Below are 17377 nucleotides of genomic sequence, written 5' to 3'. Positions count from 1 at the left end.
CAGTGAAGAGCAAGCTTTTCACATGGTGCCGACTGGTAAGATGCATCAGGAGGGTGGTCATGTGGGCTAGCAAGACAGAGGTACCAAGTTCGTGCCAGGTATGGGTCGAATTGAGAGGAAGTGGTATTTGCTAAGAAAGCAGTGTGACTTCCTTTACACTTTCCAAATTGTGGTATGCCAGTGTGGATATTAGAAAAAATACCTTGTTTACTGTGTACTGTCACAGTGCATGAGTCAGGGAGGCAGGCTCTTCCTACCTTTGACATTGAGATGGACGCTCTGATTGGTCTCTTGATGAGGTTTGACCAATACCCTGCAGTTGTACTCTCCCTGGTCTAGCTCCTGCACGTTGGACAGCTTCAGAGTGCCGTTGTTCTCGAAGGCCCGCTGCCGGTGGTTAAAGGGGAGCAGGTGGGAGTTCTTATACCACTTGATGGAATAGTATGGGTAGCCAATGACGCGACAGTGGACGTACGCGTCCCGCCCTGCGATGGCTGTGATGTTTTTCATCGGACGGATGCTGGCAGCCCCTAAAAATACAGAGAGGGAGAGAGAGCTCTCTATAAACACATTTATGGGTGAGAGGATTGTGAAATGACAGTCAGCAACATCAAGCCGTATGTATTGACAGCACACCCAAATGTGTTTGTTTTTACCACAGAACCTCATGGTAGACTCTGAAGAGAGGGCTGTGAAATCAGGACCAAATTAGACAAGGACAAGGTAGGGTTGGCTGACAGCTGAAAGACAGAACATTTTAGTGGACAATATTCACTGTATGAGTTATCTGCATTACAAATCCAAGAGCCACTTGAAACTAACTGTCTGGTTGAATAAATAAAGAATACATTCGACAACAAAAAACTAAGTAAGAAACTAACCAAGGAAACAAAAGAGAGAGAACTATAATCCCTTTTGCAGTTTTAAGATAAAACCACCACCACCATAGAAAGATGCAGTACAAAGTTTACCAGTATACACCACACTGGGCTGAAAACCTGCCTGTCAGTAAGGCCTACAAATAAAATAATAATACACTGGTCAAATGTGTTCAAACATCTACACATGGAACAGCAGTGTAAATCAGCTGAAGGGAATCATCTCTGCAACAGTGATCTGTGTAGAGGATCAGATTACTATTAAAGACAGGAAGAGAGGTATTATAGCAAGCAGAATGTCCCTGACCAACAAAGGAGACACAATCAATAGAACAGACATGTTATGGATGGATCACACATACACAAACACACACTGACAAAACATGATTGGTTGTGACCTGGCATTGTCTTTGACAGTATGAGGGACTGACATGCAAACAGGCCAACAACATACGGGCGACTAGAAATAGCAGTGTTAGAATAGAAAAAGCTATAGAACTGGAGTATCACAGTCATACAAAGAGAGGCAATGTGACAAGAGAAATTCACACAGGGATAAAAAACAACATGGAGGAAATTAGGAGAAACTAAACAATGGAGTCCAAAGCTGCAACTGAAACTGAGGAATAAAAGGAAGAAATAAAGAAAGAAAGAAAATGATCTCAAGTAAAAAAGGTTAGGAATATGTCGGCACTTAGCAAAGGAGGGAGAGTAGAACAAAAACCTAAAAGAAACAGGCATTTAACTTGGAAACCAAACAAACATGAGTTAGGTGTATGTTTTTGTTGTTTTGGAGGAGCTGATCTGACAAGCACCTCTTACGTTTATTCGAGCCTGGTGGTAGACCGCCCCGGCCGAGTTCCTGCATGTGCAGCGGTACACCCCTCCGTCCACCTCCTTGGTGTGGGTGATGTTCAGCTGGCTGACCACGTGGCCCTCGTGGGTCTCGTAGTGGCCGGGGTGGTGGTGAATGTCCTTGATGACCGGGTCGTCGTCCAGGTTCCAGGTACAGGAGGGAGGGGGAGTGCCTTTGACGTTACACACCAAGAAGACCGGCTCGTTGGGGTTGACCACCTTCTCACTGAAGGAGGACAGAATCTTCGGAGTGCCGTCTGAAAGGGGAGAGAGAGGGAGACCATGGGTAATGGTTAATAGGATTACAACGGGAGGCTTGGACAGAAGAACCTGACAAATCTCTGCATCATGTACTGTATGAACATTGTAAACGTATTCTACACTGACATTAGTCAGCTAAGGTATCGCTCACATAAAACAATTCAAATAATTCCTTACAAGTGTGAAAATAATGTGCAACACAAAACCAAGAACAATTGTTAATGATAGAAAACAGCTCTATTTTAGAGTGGCCTGCTGTTGCTCTCTGATAACCCTAGCATGTTCTACATCATTATAGATGATCAATATCCTCCTTATACAGTTCCGTGGCCATGCGAGACAGTTGCCCAAGCAACCAGGCTCAGTTAGGCAGTTTAAAGCTGACTGGGGTAGTAACCCTAATAACAGTTGCTGTTCTGCAGGAGCACAACACTGGCCCTGTATCGATCCAGGGCCAAAATCCCTTTCTGCTAAGTCACTGCTGCTGCAACTACACATACAGTGCCAGTCAAAAGCTTGGACACACCTACTCATTCAAGGGTTTTTCTTTATTTCTACTATTTTCTATATTGTAGAATAATAGTGAAGACATCAAAACTATGAAATAACGCATATGGAATCATGTAGTAACCAAAAAAGTGTTAAACAAATCAAAATGTATTTTAGATTTTAGATTCTTCAAAGTAGCCACCCTTTGCCTTGATGATAGCTTTGCAAACTCTTGGCATTCTCTCAACCAGCTTCACCTGGAATGCTTTTACAACAGTCTTGAAGGAGTTTCCACATATGCTGAGCACTTGTTGGCTGCTTTTCCTTCAGTCTGCGGTCCAACTCATCCCAAACCATCTCAATTGGGTTGAGGTCGGGTGATTGTGGAGGCCAGGTCATCTGACGCAGCATTCCACCACTCTCCTTCTTGGTAGAATAGCCCTTACACAGCCTGGAGATGTGCTGGGTCATTGTCCTGTTGAAAAACAAATGATAGTCCCACTAAGCGCAAACCAGATCGGGATGGCGTATCGCTGCAGAATGCTGTGGTAGCCATGCTGGTTAAGTGTGCCTTGAATTCTAAATAAATCACAGTGTCACCAGCAAAGCACCATCACACCTCCTCCTCCATGCTTCACAGTGGGAACCACACACAGAGATAATCCGTTCACCTACTCTGCATCTCACAAAGACACGGCGGTTAGAACCAAAAATCTCAAATTTGAACTCATCAGACCAAAGGACAGATTTCCACTCGTCTAATGTCTATTGCTTGTGTTTCTTGACCCAAGCAAGTCTCTTCTTCTTATTGGTGTCCTTTAGTAGTGGTCTCTTTGCAGCAATTCTACCATGAAGGCCTGATTCACTCAGTCTCCTCTGAACAGTTTATGTTGAGATGTTTCTGTTACTTGAACTGTGAAGCATTTATTTGGGCTGCAATTTCTGAGGCTGGTAACTCTAATGAACGTATCCTCTGCAGCAGAGGTAACTCTGGTTCTTCCTTCCTGTGGCGGTCCTCGTGAGAGCAAGTTTCATCAAATTTTCCGGATTGACTGACCTTCATGTCTTAAAGTGATGGAGTGTAATTTCTCTTTGCTTATTTGAACTGTTCTTGCCATAATATGGACTTGGTCTTTTACCAAATAGGGCTATCTTCTGTATACCACCCCTACCTTGTCACAACACAACTGATTGGCTCAAACGCATTAGGAAGGAAATTCCACAAATTAATAAGGCACACCTGTTATTTGAAATGCATTCCAGGTGACTACCTCATGAAGCTAGTTGAGAGAATGCCAAAAGTGTGCAACGCTGTCATCAAGGCAAAGGGTGGCTACTTTGAAGAACCTCAAATATAACATATATTTTGATTTGTTGAACACTTTTTTTGCTTACTACATGATTCCATACGTGTTATTTCATAGTTTTGATGCCTTCACTATTATTCTACAATGTAGAAAATAGTAAAAATAAAGACAAAACCTGGAATGAGTAGGTGTGACCAAACGTTTGAATGGTACAGTACATGGACACAAAACATACACACAACATAAAACCGTAACCACTCATGCTATAGTCAACTTCCAAGCAGTACAGTACACATGAAAAAAAAACACATGGTGATATATTCTAACCACTGTGTCATTATAAGAACACCAATATATCAAATAACTGCCATAGTAGCATTGATCTTTATAAGAAACCTGTACTGTAGCTCACCCTCCAAAATGACCTGAACAAAATCCTGAGCGGACATTTTGCTCTTCCTGGCGAAACATTGGTAGGCCCCGCCGTCGCTCTTGGCCATGCCCTCCATGATCAGGTTCTCCCTGCTGATGCCTGTGATCCGCACGTTGTTGCCGGGGTAGATGATCTCTCCGTTACGGTACCACGACAGCTCATACTCATCAGAGCCACTGACACTGCAATGCAAGGACACCTTACTACCCACGCTGCCCTTCACCTTTCGTGGGCTGACCACCGCCTTCAGGGGCTCTGGACACCAGAGAAAATACAGAACACACATCAATAACAACAAACCAAACTGGTGGCCTATGACATTCTTATACCGTGACACAAATATTTTGTTGTAAGAACATTTTCAAAGAAATAGATAAACAAAGTGACAGGGCTAGAGCAGCTAACGCAGAAACATCATGGCACCCAGGCTGTGATAGCTCCTGATGTGTGAGTGTGATGTGGTGTTTGGACTCACGCTTGACCAGAAGCCGTCCCACCACCTCAGCGTTGCCATAGCTGTTCCACACTTCACACACATAGGTGCCAGAGTCAGTGGGCTGGGCGCTCTCTATCAGCAGGCCCGTGACACTCTGGCGGAAACGTGTGTCGGGCTCCAGGGGGCTGTTGTCCTTCAGCCAGCGGTACTTGGGCATGGGATGGCCCGACGCCTTACAGGGCAGCTCCACCCGATGGGACGCCATGACCTCCCGACGGTCAAAGCCATCCAGAATCCCAGGCTCTGAGTTGGTGGGATCTTATGAGAGATAAGAGAGAGAAGTTGTTATGATAAGAATAGAGTTCACTATTAGAAGAGATAGTGTTGCGATCGAATTTACCGTGTTGTGGACTTTGCAGTGTATGAAGATGCAGAAGTTTCTGATGTATTACTGCAACATGGTGTACTGCACAGATATCTAGATGTTTCTGGGGTACCGTTATTTAGGGTATTTAGGGCAGCACAGACTGACCTGACACAAAAAGCCGGGCGCTGTTGCTTTGCCTGGTCTCGCCCGTGTAGCGATGCCGTGTGGTGCAGCGGTAGTTATACAATCCATCCTCATTCTGGACGTCCAGAATATACAAGGCTCCTGTGGTTGTGATGAGAAATCTAAGTCCTGGAAGAGAAAAAGAGAGAGAAAGAAAGGAGGGATTATTCACATAAAAAAATACAGGAGCCAATCAGCTCATAGGAAGCTACTGTAGTACGCCATCCAGCTGGAAAAGACACCCGGTCCCGCATAATCCATGGCATTCACAAACAGTACTGAATTATCTAGATAAGTTCTATTATGCATACATATCCTTAAACATATCATACCAAGACCTTTTACCTGAGATAACCTTTACATTTGACCTCTGCCCTCCCTAGCTCCAGTAATCTATCTGGTCTAAACCTCTGCTACAGCAACCAAATCCTCTTTGGGTGTCACTAGCAGTTCAGTCTGTGCAGTAATATTATGTTAATTCTGGGGATCAAACCTGACTGAGTGGGGTTGTCAACATCCATAAGGAATGATACCTTCCTCTCGCAATCATATGCACGCGTTATCCCCAGGAGAGCAGATTGATGTCAAAACTGATCGAAAAAGCAATTTACAGGAGATTGTCTTCACTGTGCTGTGGCGAGCATGCTAAGACAGAGACAGCTTAGTGAGCATTTAGGCCCCAAGGAACACCAGCCAGGGGCAGCTTCAGTTAAAACCAGCTACAGTAGCAGGGCTGTGCCTTGTCTCTGGCAATGAGGAAGGTGTCTTTAGATAAAGCCTGATCAAAATGGACTGTAAAACATCATGCACCATTGTGGGCTGAAATCTACAGAGAATCAATGACAAGTCAAGCATAGGATATCAGTGTTTTTTTGGCAAAGTTATCAATTGGTAAAAAATACAAAAGAACCGGATAAAGAAATATTTTACCTGCCTTTATTATTGGCATATTTGATAATTCATTCGTTATCTATTGTTCATACAAATAAAAATAAATAAAAAATCCACTTATGAAAGGTAGTAAAAATAAGGAGAGGGAGGAGAGGGAGAAAGAGTCTGCAGCTATTGTACGAGTTGACCTAGTTAGAATAGACACCAGAGTCCATGGATTTGATATCCTGAAGGGGTTTCTAGCTCCTGATTTAAATGCAGTTGTGTGACGGGCAACCAGCAGTGTGATCTGTAGAGGGAGGGTGGTGTGTGTGTGTGCGTGCCCTTATCATTGCCAGGCATTTCTTTAAAGGTTGAGGAGATCAGATACATCAAAATGATATCTCTTTCATATTGATATTCATAAATGATATGTATGATTTACTTCTTCAATATTCAATATTGTCACAATACATTGTTCAATCAAAGTGAAAATATAAAATGGTGTGATTTGTATCAGAGTATTTGATATCACCAACATAGGCCAATAACAATTATGTAAAACAAACTTTGCTTTTTTAAAGGTTCTCCATTTTGATTCTGTCTTTGGTACAATGCAATCTCACAGTGGAATCCATCTTGTGCGAGACAAAATGGTATTTCTCTCTAGCCGCTGAGCAGCCTGTGTTCTGCAGCAATTTTCTCCCCAAGCACCTCCATGCTCCTCCAGTGTCTTTTAAGCTGTCAGACCTCTGTTATTGTGTTATGACAAACTGAAGAGCAGGGAGAGGGGATGCTAGAGAGAAGACAGGGCTCAGCAGACTGCAGCAGAAAATCAAAATGAAAGAAAGTCTATTGTCTTTGTCTCTCCTATCTCGCTCTCCTTTCTATTAGTCTTTCTCTCTCCTTGCCTCTGACTCCTTCTCCACCATCTGGCTTTTGATTTCACAGCATTCAGCAATATTCTGTCCCTATCAATGTTAGCCTGTATGAGATCCTCCAGACATACAGTACTGTTATACACCGAGTATACACAGAGTATAACAAACATTAGGACCACCTTCCTAATATTGAGTTGGACCCCACCCCCTTTTGCCTTCAGAACACCCTCGACTAGTTGGGGCATGGACTCTACAAGGTGTCAAAAGCGTTCCACAGGGATGCTGGCCCATGTTGACACCAATGCTTCCCACAGTTGCGTCAAGTTGGCTGGATGTCCTTTGAGTGGTGGACAATTCTTGATACACACAGGAAACTGTTAATGCTGTGTAAAAAAACACAGCGTTGCAGTTCTTGACACAAACCGGTGCTCCTGGCACCTACTACCATACCCTGTTCAAAGGCACTTAAATATTTTGTCTTGAATGGCACACATACACAATCCATGTCTCAATTGTCTCAAGGTTTAAAAATCCTTATTTAACTGGTCTCCTCCCCTTCATCTGCACTGATTGAAGTGGATTTGACATCAATAAGGGGTCATAGCTTTCACCTGGATTCACCTGGTCAGTCTATGTCATGGAAAGAGCAGGCGTCCTTAATGTTTTATATACTCAGAATATTTGCATGTATAGATTAAGCTTCTGAACCTGAGGTGAAATCATTGAAACAGGCAGCCTGGTGTTTGTGATAAAGGCAGAGCATCAAAAGAGCCAGGAGTGCTGCGTAGTCTTCCACGTGCAGCCCAGCCCTGCCCTGGTCTTCCCAGCCCTGCCGTGCCCAACCCTTCCCAGCCCTGTCCAGCCCAGCTCAGCCCAGCTCCACACATTCCCTTCCCAGCCCTGCTGATCTGAAGGAGCTAGCTCTCCCTTCGTTCTCCAGAAACACACTTAATCTAATCACCCTCACTTTGCCCGGGACTAAATCGAATTTCTCCCGACTTGCATACTAAGAATGCTAAATAAGACTTGCATACTAAGAATGCAAAATAAGACTTGCATACTAAGAATGCTAAATAAGACTTGCATACTAAGAATGCTAAATAAGACTTGCATACTAAGAATGCTAAATAAGACTTGCATACTAAGAATGCTAAATAAGACTTGCATACTAAGAATGCTAAATAAGACTTGCATACTAAGAACGCTAAATAAGACTTGCATACTAAGAATGCTAAATAAGACACGACTTGTAGATGAGAATGTGCATCCTCCTTTTTAAGGGAAGGGGGTTCTGTGTAAAGCCCAGTCCTCCAGTGGGTTTCCCCATCCTGGATAAGCCTGTGCCTCCTCCTCGGACCAGGCCTCCAGTGGGTCTCCCCATCCTGGTTAAGCCTGTGCCTCCTCCTCGGACCAGGCCTCCAGTGGGTCTCCCCATCCTGGTCTGTCCTGTGCCTGCTCCACAGACCAGGCCTCCAGTGGGTCTCCCCATCCTGGTCTGTCCTGTGCCTGCTCCACGGACCAGGCCTCCAGTGGGTCTCCCCATCCTGGTCTCTCCTGTGCCGCTTCCACGGACCAGGCCTCCAGTGGGTCTCCCCATCCTGGTCTCTCCTGTGCCGCTTCCACGGACCAGGCCTCCAGTGGGTCTCCCCATCCTGGTCCGTCCGGTACCACCTCCCAGGACTAGGCCTCCAGAGTGGCCCGCCTGTTCGGAGCTGCCAGAGTGGCCCGCCTGTTCGGAGCTGCCAGAGTGGCCCGCCTGTTCGGAGCTGCCAGAGTGGCCCGCCTGTTCGGAGCTGCCAGAGTGGCCCGCCTGTTCGGAGCTGCCAGAGTGGCCCGCTTGTTCGGAGCTGCCAGAGTAGCCCGCCTGTCCGGATCTGCCAGAGTGGCCCGCCTGTCCGGATCTGCCAGAGTGGCCCGCCTGTCCGGATCTGCCAGAGTGGCCCGCCTGTCCGGATCTGCCACTCTGGCAGTGCCTTATGCACCAAACCAGCAGGTCTCTCAGAGTGGCCCGCCTGTCCGGATCTGCTAGAGTGGCCCGTCTGTCCGGATCTGCCAGAATGGCCCGCCAGACGGGCGCAGCAAGGGACACCCGCCAGCCGGGCGCAGCCATCGCCGCCCGCCACCCGGGCGCAGCCAGGCTCGTCCGCCAGCTGGGCGCAACAAGGGTCGCCCGCCAGCCGGGCGAAGTCAGGGTCGCCCACCAGACCTTCGAGCCGCCGCCGTAAGAAGGCCCACCCAGACCCTCCCCTTCAGTGTCAGGTTTTGCGGCCGGAGTCCGCACCTTGGAGGGGTACTGTAACACCCTGGCCATAGAGAGGGGTTTTTTGTTCTTTATTTTGGTTAGGCCAGGGTGTTACATTGGGTGGGCGTTCAATGTTCTTTTTCTTTGTTTTTGTATTTCTTTGGCACAGCTGAAGTTCGTTGTTGTTGATTGGGAGTCACACATAAGTGCATGTTTTTCCGTTGGGGTTTTGTGGGTAATTGTTTCTGTTTAGTGTTTGCACCTGACAGGACTGTTTGGCTGTCGGTTTTCTCTTTTCTTGTTTTTGTATAGTGTTCACGTTGTGCAATTAAATATTCAATGATGAACACTAACTCCGCTGCACCTTGGTCTACTTTATCTCACGACAGCCGTTACATTCTGGCTACTCTGGTGACTTAGACTGTGTTTCCCAGTTCCATAGAGAGATGACGGATAGGATCATTCTGGCCATGTGGCTTCCCAATGGGCACAGAAATCAATTCAACGTCTATTCCACATTGGATCAACGTAATTTCATTTAAATGACATGGAAACAACGTTGATCCAACCAGTGTGTGCCCAGTGGGTTAGCTCTGATCTTATTGGTAGAGTGAATCTACACACAGCTGTGTATTCAACTTTGCCAACAGCTAATGTGTGATAGGGAGACTAAAGCAATATGCTAAGACACAATTACAGACCTGTAGTCAAAGACATGGAAATAGCAGTACAAAATGTTACAATGCCCAAAAGCATTGTCGAAAACCTCATTGGGAAAAATGTATGGGAAATAGGTGTGGACATTGTAGGGACAGGGATCTTGGCTCCGCCTGCTCCTCCACACCCTCTCCTTGTCCTCCTGGACAAGATGTTCTTTTCTGACTGCATGTTCGGAGACTAATTGGTGGCTGCTCCGAGGTCAGCGTGCCGGAGATCTGTTCTGATCTCTAATCTGGTATAATTGAGGTCAGGTCACTGGGCTGCTGACCTCACCATGCAGGGACAGGGAGTCAGGGAGCTCCTCCTCAGCCTATAGCGCAGTAGGGCGGATGCATGGACACCCGGCTGGCTGACAACATGGCTCCATCATGGCTGTCATAGTGTACGTCGGCTACATTCACCAACAGCCCAGTTCTCACACCCTGGATAATATAAAATACTCTGCCCTCTCTCTGGACCTTCCTCTCCTTCATCCACCGCTCAGTCCCTCTTCCCATTTTAACCTCCTTCCCACCTCTTTCTGTCCTATCTCTGTCCTCTGTCTGTCCTCATTCTGTCCTCTCTCCCTATTCAGCTACATGTACAGTATGTGTCCTGACTCCTGTTATTTGAGGTTAGAGGGGTTTGCAAGCCATCCTGTAGATATAATAATCCTATCTCTTCCAGTACCCAGTGCCCAGCCCACTAGACAGCTGGCCCAGCCACACCACACCGACCCACGTGTAGGGTAGGGACTCAGCGCACTGTGGAGCGTTAATAATGAATGTGTGTGGAAGGGTGACGAAGCGTGTCACCATCTCCCCTCTTCTCCTTTGTGCTACATCAAAACACCACTTAAGGACACATAGTAACTCCTTTGATCCGTCAATCAACCCTAATCCTCTCAAAGATCAAAGATCTGTAAAATCAAGAAGTGATTTTAGAGGAATTATTTGATGGCCTGTAAAGAAAGCGTCCTCCATTTTGCAGTGAGTGACTGGTGTTATTTACCTCTCCTCAGTAAATTAAAGATGCCTTTTTATTCATCATAAATCATTCAGCTGGGTTGAATCAATCCATGCAAAAAATGCCCAGCTGTCATGAGATGAACTATGCATATTTAAACACAAATCTTACATGTGAAATATGTCATTTGAATAAATCATGCAGATTTTTTTTCTACTCTCTTTAGTTTTGATCAAAGTTCTGGTTTGAACCTGTGATTCAGGACTATATTTGAAGGATAGGACTTTATCTGAAATAGCATATAGAATGAATGTACAGTATTTTACAGAAGAAAACTCTTAAAATAGCAAACAAAAGCATATGCTATACAGTAAGTCTGATATGCTAGTACCAATTATGGCTAGATTATACAACAATAAAAAACATATGCCAGTGGACTCTTGAAGAGGTTGACCTCCCAGCCTTGCTCACTACACGATGAGAGACAGACGGCAATTCAAATCCTAGTTTGGATTGTGAAGGAGCGTATAAAAAAATGCTGGTAGCCACTAACACATATGAACAGTGTAGTAGAGTATAGAAGGACCTGTACAGTACCTAAGCACAACCAACAATGGTTGTCCTGAATTAGCTTGTTTTACACATGAATAACTGACTGAACAAAAGTTGAAATGCAGCTTGTTAGTATTTCAAACTCCTTCTTCAAGTTGTGATATCAATGAGCCTTCAACCCTTCTTAGTAATACAAGACCTATACAGGAGATTATTGGACTATACTAGCCTCAACAGAGGCATCAACAGAGCTCCAGCCTGCAAAACCTCTGGGACCTGAGTTGTTCAGTACTGTGGATCCTATAAACACACAGCCTTAGGGCTCAGACAGACCAATAGCGTTTGCTGGCTGAGAGTACTTAGCACCTCAATGTAATTTGTGAACCAAGTGTGTACTGATTTTACATGTAGAATCGCATGAAAAATGTCGGCAGTTTGACGTTCTACAGTGGGTGGTCCCTAAAACACAGTGCGCTGAAAGATCGGCAGACGAATGGTAGATGCACATTCAGTGCGATGTGTGTGTGAGCCTTTAGTTTGAGCCTGGCTGGGCACAGAGGCAGCAGGCAGGCAAGGAGCTACTGTGTTGTACTTGCATGTATAATTAATCCACCTTCACTCCATGTTCTCTCTGCATACCTGGTGCCATTGTGGAGGTGTTCTCCCTCCGTGCCATTCCGCGACCACGCACCAACCAACCGCTCTCATCTCCACACGATACTGCATAATGAGGGAGTGCTATTCTTTCTCTCTGACTCCTGGCCTGATGAAAGGTATTCAAAGTTCTCTTTTATTTCTTTCTTCCCTCTGCTCTGACAACAACAGAGGCTCCGTGCTGCTTTCACGCAACCAGAAGCCAAGGTCAGAACAGTGCAGAAAGAGAGAGAGACAGGCTAGCCACCTTTAGATGTACTCTACTACAGCTGGCTCCTTGTATCAGCACCTCTAGCCAACAGTGAGAAAACGTTCCTGGATTAGCTTTGGTTGTTGATGTGGACTGAGCATGGTGGGATTTTAGCTGGGAGGTGTGATTTTTGTATGTGGGTGTAATCTTCTTCATGGCAGTTAGTTATCCCTGAGAGATGCCTGGTGGGCTGGCTAATGTTAGCTTCAACACAAACAGACAGCACACTGCAAGCAAAACCAATCAACTGGGAGGACAAAGGCCGGTGTTTGCTCCAGCCAGAGACAACAACATTCACACTTCTCTCTGTCAAATTATTACCTCTTGTCTGAAATGTCTTTGTATCAGAGAGCAACATTCTGTGTAGGCTACAAGAGAGAGGACAGCCAATGCCACAGGAAACCCTGTACGTTTCACATTAAACCAGCTAACTAACACCACAGCTGGAAACACTTCCACTGGCACTAAATGTATATTTGACGATGTAGAATATCCACAGATTGTAAAATGAGTAATTACATTTAGCACTCTATTTTCACCAACCAACAGTTCTGTGAGTTTATATGGGCTCTGGGCTAAATAATGTGCCATGAGCAGTCTGCCATCATAACCTCATTATTGCAGCAGCTTAAAAACAGCAATTAACACATTTCCATCCCATCAGACGACACTAATTTGTGAATTTCATTCTCTCTCCATGCAGTCCCCAACCAGAGAGAAACAACCGTATTCTCCACTGAGCTACTGGCAACACCAAATCCACATATATAAAGCTGATGAAATTGCTTATGGTAATTGAGGTTATTTTAAAGCTAGGTTTAAGCTTTAAATTAAACTTTAATGAAATTAAAAGTTTATAATTTTGGGGTTTGTTTTGGCCTCTATTTCATAAAACAAAAGTGAGGCTGGAAATAAATTGAACCTGCTATAGAAATGTTCATGATGTAGCATTGTGCCGTTTTAATGTCATATGTTGAACAATGTTGAACATCCTTTTACTGTCTATAATGCTGAACTGTTATGGACTACTGAGTTCCTCCAAGCGCTCTCTCTCTCTATCCAAGACAAAGGGTCATAAAGTGGGCCTTCACACCTAGGTGTGATACCATGTGACCTCACAGGACTACAAAAGGGTTCTGACGTCTCCCCCTCACTCGTTTAGCCTCTTATCCTGCTGGACGTCTCAACCTGAACTCAGAGGAAAGGAGCAATAAACCACCACAAAGAAACCCCTCAAGTAAGGACAAAGGAGGACACACTGCCATCTTGCCTTTGTTCACCTCCATGTGGCCTAACTAGAGCGAGGGACAACAAACTGTTCACAGACTGAGTATCACATCTTTAATATTCAGATATCTTGGTCTCTTTCTTGTCTTTCATTCTATTTTTATGATCCCTCATTATTTTGGTGAATATTTTGATTAGCGTTATTAAATGTTGATTGTATAAAGAACTTGTGTTTGTCTTTTATTCTGGAAAATAACTACAATAGATTCTTAAATAATTCATACTTTCAGATTAAATCAATGCATTACTATTATTCAAATTTTAGTCTTACAAAGTTATTGTAAATAACTCATAAGTCAAGTCATAGAATACCAATTTTGTCCAAGAAAGGACTGGTGCCCCATTAATAATTTCATAGCGATAAACATTCACACTGCCTTACAATGCAGTATCTTTGTAGACAAATTACTGCCCCCACACACAACTGGAAGCACCTGTGAAGGGAGTCTACTTGGTAAGAGAAGTAGGTTTTTATCAGCACCCAAAACCATCATGTGAATTTATTTGACCATGGGAAAAAGCTCCTCCTATGTACTGTAAATACTGCAGTGCAGTTCCATTGAATTGGGCCCTATGTCTATTACCCCCTTGACTGTTCTCCTACAGTATTTTTGTCTGAGTGAGTAGAGTTCTGGACATTAGTATACGGGTTGTCTACATCAGTCTCCCAGAGATGCAGCTGAATGATAGGCCTAACCATGAGGCTCGACACTGAATCTGAAGCTCTGGCTTTTAATAGGGTCTGTTCTCAGTAATTATGCTGACACAATTTGATCAGTGCAGGCTAAGTATCTTCATCTGAAGGAGATGGGGGGAAATTAACGCTGATGTAATAAGTACCATTTGTCACTATTAAGACGGAGGTGTTGACAACAACTGACGTTGTCAGGGAAACGGTTGTCTCTCCCTCACTTCCAGCAAGCACCCCATCCCCCCAAAATAATCAGTGGTGGAAAAAGTACCCAATTGTCATACTTGAGTAAAAGTAAAGATACCTTAATAGAAAATGACTCAAGTAAAAGAGAAAGTCACACAGTAAAATACTACTTGAGTAAAATACACTTAACTATCAAAAGTAAATGTAACTGCTAAAATATACTTAAGTATCAAAAGTACAAGTACAAGTATAAATAATTTCAAATTCCTCATATTAAGCAAACCAGACGGCACCATTTCTTAGTTTTTTATTTATTTATGGATAGCCAGGGCACACTCCAACACTCAATCATAATTTACAAATGAAGCATGTGTGTTTAGTGAGTCCGCCAGATCAGAGGCAGAAGGGATGACCAGGGATGTTCTCTTGATAAGTGCATGAATTGGACCATTTTCATGTCCTGCTAAGCATTCAAAATGTAACAAATACTTTTGGGTGTCAGGGAAAATGTATAGAGTAAAAAGAAGATTATTTTCTTTAGGAATGTAGTGAAGTAAAAGTTGTAAAAAATATAAATAATAAAGTAAAGAACAGATACCCCAAAAAACCTACTTAAGTAGTACTTTAAAGTATTTTTACTTAAGTACTTTACACCACTGCAAAAATGGAGTCAAATACTGTACTCTGCAGTACACACATGCATGCAAAATAACCATTATTCCTCAGGGCGCTGTGTATCAGGCAGTCCCCCGTCATGATTGAGAGCTTCTGTATGCTGCCTTGAGCTGCCGTACTTCAACACTGGGGGGTGCAGTCACTGCTACACACTGGCCTGGCTAGTATCGGCTTTGGAAATAGTTTGCAATAAACAATGCACGAAGCCCACATGAAACAACATGAAATAGTGGTAATAAATCTGTCAATCGATTACAGCACAGAGGGAAAAAAAAGCCATTAAAGTATTGACAATGCATTTCATAAATTATGCATGGTTTGTCAGATCACTGAATCAAATCTTATTTGTCACATGTGCCGAATACAACAGGTGTAGACTTTATTGTGATATGCTAACTTACAAGCCCTTTCCCAACAATGCAGTTAGAAAGTAAGAAAAAATAGCAAAAATAAATAAAAAAGGAAATGCTAACACAATAAAGTAATGAGGCTCTATCCAAGGAGTACCGGTACCGAGTCAATGTGCATGTAGGTCAGGGTAAAAGTGACTAGGCAGTCAAGATAGATAATAAACACAGTAGCAGCAGCGTATGTGAAGAGTGTGAAAGTGTATCTACAGTGCATTTGGAAGCAGACCCCTTGACTTTCTCCACATTTTGTTATGTTACAGCCTTATTCTAAAATGGATTAAATATACTTTTTCCTGATCAATCTACACACAATAGCCATTTCTGACAAAGCAACAACAGGTTATTAGAAATTTGGGCAAATTTATTACAAATAATCTGAAATATCACATTTACATAAGTATTCAGACCCTTTACTCAGTACTTTGTTGAAGCACCTTTGGCAGCGATTACAGCCTCGAGTTTTCTTGGGTATGACGCTACAAGCTTGGCACACCTGTATTTGGGGCGTTTCTCCCATTCTTCTCTGCAGATCCTCTCAAGCCCTGTCAGGATGGATGGGGAGCTTCGCTGCACAGCTATTTTCAGGTTTCTCCCGAGATGTTAGATCAGTTCAAATCCGGGCTCTGGCTGGGCCACTCTGGCTGGGCCACTTGTCCCGAAGCCACTCCTGCGTTTTCTTGGCTGTGTGGTTAGTGTCGTTGTCGTGTTGGAAGGTGAACCTTCGACCCACTATGAGGTCCTGAGTGCTCTGGAACAGTTTTCATCAAGGATCTCTCTGTACTTTGCTCCGTTCATCTTTCCCTCGATCCTGACTAGTCTCCCAGTCCCTGCCGCTGAAAAACATCCCCACATCATGATGCTGCCACCATCATGCTTCACCGTAGGGATGGTGCCAGGTTTCCTCCAGACGTGACACTTGGCATTTAGGCCAAAGAGTTAAATCTTGGTTTCATCAGACCAGAGAATCATGTTTCTCATGGTCTGAGTATCACGACTCTGGATATGACCCAGATGCAGGCACAGGAGGAGGATGGTTCGGTTGTCAGAATATTTTTTATGACAAAAGGGCAGGTCGAGGGCAGGCAGAGGTTTGTAATCCAAGGCAGAGTAAAAAAGGGCCAGGATGGCAGCCAGGGTCAGGACAGATAGGAAGGTCAGAACTGGAAAGACTAGAAAACAAGAACTAGAGAGAAGGTAACACACAAAAAACACACTGGGACGACTTGACGAGACAAGACGAACTGGCAACAGACAAACAGAAAACGCAGGTATTAATACACAGACAATGGGATAATGGGGAAAAATAGGAGACACCTTGTGGGGGGTGGAGACAAGCACAAGACAGGTGAAACAGATGTGACAGTACCCCAACTCCTGGCATCCTATCTGGGCACATACCTGGTTGACCGGGGTGTCGGCGGCGGAACTCAGTGATGAGGGCTGGGTCCAGGATGTTCCTAGAGGGACCCAGCACCTCTCCTCCGGGCCATAACCCTCCCAGTCAACCAGGTACTGGAATCCCCTGCCCTGAGGGGAAATGTTCAGGAGGCGCTTCACCATGTACGCCGGATGGCCGTCGATGAGACGGGATTAGGGGTGGGCCTGGAAACAGGAGACAAGGGTTGTGAGACAAAGGTTTAATCCTAGACACATGGAAAGTGGGATGTATATGGAGGGTACGGGGCAACAGAAGACGAACAGCAGAGGGTCTAAAGACTTTAGAGATGGGGAATGGACCAATAAAACGGGTGGACAGCCATACCCTCTGCCCCGGGCCGATAGCGGGGAGCCGGGGTCCGGTGGGG

At 44.6% G+C, this 17377-nt stretch overlaps 1 protein-coding gene across 1 annotated transcript in view; it reads right to left on the bottom strand.

The window, feature by feature from the left end:
* Positions 1 to 17377, bottom strand: part of LOC106612992 (Down syndrome cell adhesion molecule) — a 196216-nt gene that overhangs the window by 98427 nt on the left and 80412 nt on the right. Inside the window, exons 4-8 of the mRNA XM_014214775.2 lie at positions 5192 to 5338; positions 4699 to 4977; positions 4203 to 4478; positions 1694 to 1990; positions 258 to 530 (exon numbers count right to left, since the gene is read on the bottom strand). Of these exons, the coding sequence (XP_014070250.1) occupies positions 258 to 530; positions 1694 to 1990; positions 4203 to 4478; positions 4699 to 4977; positions 5192 to 5338 (1272 nt within the window). The remainder of the gene's footprint in view (positions 1 to 257; positions 531 to 1693; positions 1991 to 4202; positions 4479 to 4698; positions 4978 to 5191; positions 5339 to 17377) is intronic.

This window comes from Salmo salar, chromosome ssa09, assembly GCF_905237065.1.
Source record: "Salmo salar chromosome ssa09, Ssal_v3.1, whole genome shotgun sequence".
Classification (NCBI taxonomy): Eukaryota; Metazoa; Chordata; class Actinopteri; order Salmoniformes; family Salmonidae; genus Salmo; species Salmo salar.
Note: the sequence above shows the minus strand (reverse complement) of the source record. Positions and strands in the feature narration are given on the sequence as shown.